The following is a 6,585-nucleotide window of genomic DNA, read 5'->3' as shown; positions in this document are numbered from 1 at the left end:
CTGAGTGCTCTAAAGCAGAGGACCAGCCAGCAGCCTTTCTGCTGAACCTCTAGGCTCTGGGGTAAAAAGGATCGAGCTCTAGAGGGGGAGATCTGGGACCTGGTGGCTGAATGGGACTTAGGTACTGTAGTGATCTGAAGCTGCCCTAGAAGAAGAGCCCAGCAGACCTATGGAGGTAGCAACTGGGTTGGGGGTGGGGTAGTTGGGAACCCCGAAGGCGGGCGCCGCCCTAGGGGTGAATCTGAGGATGCTGGAACGTCCCCTGTGGCTAACACTTGTGCTAGCACAGGGTCCAAAAACACCTGCCTGGCAGAATTGCTTCCTTTAAAATAAAAAATTGGGCCTACTGGCACTCACAAAGCAGAGTTTACATGTAGAGCAAAAGCACACAGGGCCGCGACCCCCAGATGCAGGTTTGGAAGCGGTACGGCCCTGTGACTCAGGTGCTCCTTCCCCTAGGCGCGCGACTAACGCCAGGCGCAGTCTGAATCCTTCCTTCCCTGCCCCCAACCCCCTATAAAAGTCCAAGGAGGCACCGAGGCGGCATTGCTGCTCTCCAGGCCTCTTGCACACCTTCGGCCAGGCCGGTCCGCCCCGTCTGGCACGCTGGGCAGGCCATAGAGCCGACACCCTTTCCCTGGTTCTTGGCCCGCAGTGCGGGGCGGTGCGCTGGGGGCGCGACGTGTCTGGGGACATCTTGTGATGTTGGCGAGAACAGGACATGATCTCACATGGCGAGAAGCTCTTTAGTTCCTTAATCATTTCACGGTGCCTTCGGACGCTTTTTTTCCACCTAAAACGTTTAGTTTCAGCTCAGTGATCAGCTACCCCAGCTCGGCGGGGGAGCGGAAGGCTTCAATTATTCCGACTTGTGAGCGGCCCGGCACAAAAAAAAAAAAAAAAAAGAAAGAAAAGAAAAAGAAAAAAGAAAAGAAAAAAAGAAAGAAAGAAAGAAAGAAAGAAAGAAAGAAAGAAAGAAAGAAAGAAAGAAAGAAAGAGGAAAGAAAGAGGAAAAAAAGAGGAAAGAAAGAAAAGAAAAAAAGAGAAAAAAGTAAAGCAAAGAAAGAGAAAAGAAAAGAAAGAAAGAAAAAAGGCACCCCAAAAGTGAAAACTTTTCCTCCCTGTCCATTTCATCGAGTCCTGAAATTCGAAATGGATTTAGAGAAAAATTACCCGACTCCTCGGACCATCAGGACAGGTAGGAACACCGCTAAACGGGACTCATCTGTGCTTACTCTGGGACATTACCCAGAGCTAGTATCCATGCTAATATCTACAAAAGGAGAAAGGTTGTGTGTGTGTGTGTGTGTGTGTGTGTGTGTGTGTGTGTGTGTGTAGTTTTCTAAGGAAAAGGCCTGTCCTTTTACAATGCATTCACACGATTTTCACTAGTCAAGGTGTCTTCAAGGAAGCCTGTTTTCTTAGGGTTTTGTTTGTTTCTCTTTCTGATGCTTGTGTTGGTGTTAATCTGGAGGTGTTGGATCTGTGTGTTTACTTGAGGAGATCAATGTGTGTGTGAGTTTGTGTGCCCACAAATAGGTATTCCGTTTGCATTTGTATGCCTGCTTGCATCTTTACTAGCTTGTATCTTGCCTTGAGTGTATTAGCATGTGTCTATGAGTTCGTGTTTGTCTTTGTAAGCTATGTGTCTGTGTAAATGCTCTGCATATAATCTGATAAGCATCTCACTCACTGGACATCTACTGCTTGAGGGGTCTGGTCATCTCTATATCCCAAGTGATTTTGGAAGTAAGAAAGAGGTGGTTCTCTGACCCCTCCATTTTTGGAGGTCAACAGCGGCCCAATGTGTACATACCAGGCCAGACAAAAGTGTTTGTCTCTAGGCACAGGTACAGCTCTGGGGCCTACTAGGAGTAGAGTGTGCAACACATGTGCTGCCAGGCCTAGGTCTTATAATATTGAGAAAGAGAATCAAGAGTGATGTGAATTCAGGGCAATTAAGCTCTCTCTGTGCATTGTGTACTGTCTCATTATTGGTGGACTATTGCATTTAGTATTTGTACACAAGGGTCTCCTATAGCAGGCACAACTTTGGTGGGTAAGAACAGTCTGTGGGCTACTGATGACATTTTTGACAGTGTACACACACACACACACACACACACACACACTCCAATCACTTGCCTTTAGGCTATCACCTAGATTAGCCTCTGACACTGTGTGTGTGTGTGTCACACTGTATGCTCAGGCTTTGTCCTGTGGGTGCTGCTCCAGTGAAGGAGAGCACAAGTGGGTACATAGATGGGCCTAGCCTGGTCACTCAGCTGGGTGACTGACTGTATGTACACAGGCCTTCTTGGCACAGTGGCCCTGTGTCTCCCAGGCCCAGGCACTGGGTAGCAGGATGTGCTTATGTCTGAGATGTGGCAGGGCAGTAGGCCTCTGTCTACCCTAAGGCAGACACTAGGCTCACTAGTGTCTGCCTTAGGACACACTTAGGCTTACCCACTTTTGCTCACTAGGCTCATGTGCCAACCTGTACACAAACACTCTGAGCGATGGCACGAAACCCACCTTTCTCCCTTCTGGATCGTCTATGAGAACTCAGATCTACTCAAGCCTTTGATAAAGTCAGAGAGAAGAGAAAACTTAGACCCCAAGCCAGGGTGACTTCCTGGCATAGCTTTGAGTCCAGAAAAGCCATGATATAAGAAAGCGAGGGCAGGAGAAATAACATAGTGTCGGTGAGAGCTCAGAGGTGGAGACCTGGACCTCCACTCCCTTTCCATTCTTAACTCCCGGACAAGCTTCCTTTCTCCCAGTGCTGGGATGCCCAGAGGTTTCTGTGCCTGCCTGGGTTGTTTAATGTTGGAACCCGGATGACGCCTGTGAGTCAAGAGAGGGGTCTGAGTGGCTGTCTCTCCGACAAGCTGTCGACGAAGAATGTAATTCATGGCGGTCGATGGGCTCTTTGATTAGTTCAATCGCCTGAATAATCGTTTAATCAATAAAGCATTTCACTCTCCTGTGCTGTTAGACTGGGTGGGGTTTGTATAGTGGAAATCCTAAAGGGGTTTGGAGCTTCAAATCCTAAGAGCCACGCCCCTCAATGATGAGTTAGGGTAAAGGCCACCTGCTTGGGAGCGGGTAGTAGCTCAGGTGTACCCTTCTGCTTGTTTTCCAAGTCCTGAGGTCCAGCCCAGGGAAGAGAAGGGGGAGGGTTGGGAAGCTACCGGGCACTCAAGGCCATCTAGGTCTGCTTTCTGCCCCGAAATTTTAGGCCTCTCAGGGACACCAGACTGACCCTTCTTTCCTCTGGAGTCATATCAGTCCTTCTTTAGAACTGGGATTTCCTTTCCTATCTGCAGTATCTTTACAGTTGAAAGTCCAACATTAAGCAAGGTCAGCTCACAGCAGGGAGTCACTTAAGAAGCATGTCAGTCTCCCTTCTTTGGAAAAGAGGAGGCCCAGAAGGCAGGAACTTATGGTGATCATCAAACAAGACTGGGTCTAGAAGTGGGAGAATAGCACTTCCCATGCCTGGGACAGCATCTCACAAAGCTCTGGGAAACATTCTAGAGGTTGTTCTCTGGATTCCAGGTACAAGAAACTGAGGCTTAGGAGAAAAGACTATGTACTCTTAAGTCTTCAGAGAGAGAGATTCTCTGGGTGCAGGAGCAGACTGGTAGGGATGGCAAGCCCCAATGCAGCATGTGTGCACTCCCCAGTGACTGCTGCAATATACCCAGACCAAGTAGGGCAAACTCTTGATCCACTTTCAAGAATCAGACAGGCATCTTTATGCCCCATTTCCTGTGCAATCACACCATTTGCTTTTCTTCTTTGATACTTTTTAAAATTAAGGCTAAAAGGAACCCATCAGGCTAGAAGGGCAATGGCCAGACATCTCAGATCATTCCCAAGATCTAAACACTGAAAGGCCTTGTTTTAGTAGAAGAAAGAGCAGGCAAATGGGCTGGAATTACACTGCAAGAGTCAATCTCAAGCCAGAACTCCAAGGCAGCACAAGCACTCAGAGGGTTTGACTGTTGGGGGGTGGGGAGAGGAAGTGGGGATGGTATGGGCGTGGTGTGAGAGCAAAGTCTCCAAGTGCAGAAAGAGAGAGAGAGAGAGAGAGAGAGAGAGAGAGAGAGAGAGAGAGACTCTCCAAAGGTGTTCTGGTTTCTGGTCAATGGTCATTCAATCAACAGACAAAACTTTCCAAAGCAATTGAATTTAAATAACTTGTGGGTTTTGTTTGTTTTGCTTTGTTTCCACTCCCTGCACCCCCCCCCCCCCCCATGGTTTTGTTTCACAGGTCTCTGCTCTGTGTAGCTCTCTGGTAGCCCTTCCTGAACCCAGGTTGCAGATGAAGGCAGGACTGGAGGCTTAGAAGCCTATCTCTGTGGGGGAATAGCTATGCAATCTCAGACTGGTCATCTAACGTCTCTGGCCCACTGTTTGGAAGCTTGAGAGGTGTAATATTAGGGCTGTTCACTTCTTGGGGATTTGAAGTTTTCAGAACTAAGGAACTCCAGGAGTGGCAAACAAAACCACTCGGGAGGAAATTTCCTCTGACCCAGGATCACTAAGTCCTTCGAGGGCCCCTTTTCCTTCATTGGTTAGGTAGGGTCATAGAGAAGTGAACATATCCAAGGCTGAACAGTACCTACTGTGTGGGATCTGGACCGTGCCTGTTGGAATGGTATCTGCAGTTTCATCCCGTGCTTAGACTACCTTAAGGGTTTTGTCCAAACAATACAGGACAACTGGCCCCTTCAGGCATTGTCCAGATGAATTGACATCAGGTTTGACATCAGCTTCCCCTCCAGCCTCCAGCCTTCCTTCTATCCCAGACTTGCTCTAGTATGACCTCAGATAAGTTGAACTCGGCCTCTTATCCTCAGGTTTCAAGTCTGTAAAATGGGGAGACATTCTCTCAGAACCCTTTTAGTTTTAAGATTCTAGATCGGGGATTGTAAACTCAAGGAGCAGGGTTGGGGGCTTGAGGCGCCGCTGACTGACTCTCAGGAGCAGCCTCTTGACATCCTCTCTGGGAATTAAGAGTCCCATACATAACTGGCTCGGAACTCAATTCTTGTGCTATCTGATCCACTGGGAACTATGGGATAAAGCAAACAGGGCCCTGTGCTATCACAGTCCTTTCCCAGCTGTAACCTCCCTGCCCTATGGCAGGGGTAGGTGTGGGGCAGCAAAGATCAAGACCAGAAAGGGTTCTGGAAAATGAAGAGAGAAAGCTACCAACCCACTGTCTTGTACACCACAGCCTTCTGAGTCCCCAGAGACCAGCCTTGGCTGCTTTCCTGCAGCTGTGCCCCAGTGGGGGTGGGGCTGTTTCAGCCAGGAGAGAACTGCCCACTTGTCAGGGGCAGCTTGGAGGAGACAGCTACCAAGGGAGGACCCAAGGACTGACCTAGTATAGAAACATTAGAAATGGAGCAAGGGAGAGGAATGGAAAATGAAGGGAAAGTCAGGCAGAAAGCAAAGAGTGAAAATGATCCTCGGACCCCTCAGAATCTCTCTCTCTCTCTCTCTCTCTCTCTCTCTCTCTCTCTCTCTCTCTCTCTCTCTCTCGTGGGTTTATGTTTAATAGCAGAGACTCATGATTCAAAGGAGTGTTTAGTATTCTCCTACAACTGCTGAGGTACGGGGGCTCGGGAAGGGTGCACACTTGTATGTTAGGTTGGGTCTTAGCACACTAGAAGTCTCACAGAACTATAGCTACCTAGGCGAAGACACTTTTTTTTTTTTTTAAATGTAAGACCTAAGAGCCTTACATTGCCAAGAAACTGAGGCGTGTGTTGGTTAAAGAGCTTTGCTGGACGGGAGAATTCTGTCTGCTAGAAGCCTGTCCATTTTTGTCCTAAAATCTACAGGAGCTCTGCTGAGAGGTTAGTTTTTCCTGCCTGGTGGGAACTGTGGCTTTTGTAGCCATCCTGGTGCTTTGCTGCCGGGCTCTTGCAAATGGTGGTAACTGCATTTGCAAATGCAGCCCCGGCTTCAGGTGTTCTCAGTAGCTCTGGATGCCGGTGGACTCCTTCCCTTTTTAAAGAGACCTTTCACCAGATGCGGAAGTCCTCTTGTTGACAGAAGCTTTGAGCTAAGAGCATCACCAGCTCCCAAGGGACCTATCAGCTCTTAGGCTAAGACAACAGACAGGGTCTATGCTTCTGTACTTGAGGCAACCTGGCCCAAGCTTTGGGGACTCACCCACTTCTGGTAAGCTTAAAATAAAATTTCCCCAGTTCTGCCTTTGGTTAATGCAATGCTGGGGCCTCTGTGGAGAGAAGGATACAGAGGAGACGGCTGTTGATTAGTGAATTCTTGATAAACTTAGGAAATGTTTCCATTGGCATGAACCAAAGACTTCTTTACTAAACTCTGTCCATTTTACAGAGGAGCAAAGTGAGGGCTAAAGCGGCACACATACACACAGAAATCTGTCACCTAGACCGAAAACCGGGTCTCTACTGTGCTGCACGTCTACCTCTAAAACCTGTGGATGTTTTTCTATTTTTGTTTTTGTTCTTTTTTCTTTCTGGATATGTCTCTCCCATCCTCACTCTTCGTCCCTGTCTTGGTTGCCTTCAGTCTCTAAGCGCA

At 48.2% G+C, this 6,585-nt stretch overlaps 1 protein-coding gene across 2 annotated transcripts in view; it reads left to right on the top strand.

Moving 5' to 3' along the window:
• Positions 1-1,033: 1,033 nt before the first annotated feature.
• The window catches only part of Pax5 (paired box 5), a 187,195-nt gene continuing 181,643 nt past the window's right edge, over positions 1,034-6,585 (top strand). Inside the window, exon 1 of one of the 2 annotated variants that reach the window (XM_052176398.1) lies at positions 1,034-1,198. In XM_052176398.1, coding sequence (XP_052032358.1) covers positions 1,153-1,198 — 46 coding nt within the window. In that variant the 5' untranslated portion in view covers positions 1,034-1,152. The remainder of the gene's footprint in view (positions 1,199-6,585) is intronic. The other variant, XM_052176400.1, reaches the window with a different exon arrangement.

This window comes from Apodemus sylvaticus, chromosome 3, assembly GCF_947179515.1.
Source record: "Apodemus sylvaticus chromosome 3, mApoSyl1.1, whole genome shotgun sequence".
Taxonomy (NCBI): domain Eukaryota; kingdom Metazoa; phylum Chordata; class Mammalia; order Rodentia; family Muridae; genus Apodemus; species Apodemus sylvaticus.
Note: the sequence above shows the minus strand (reverse complement) of the source record. Positions and strands in the feature narration are given on the sequence as shown.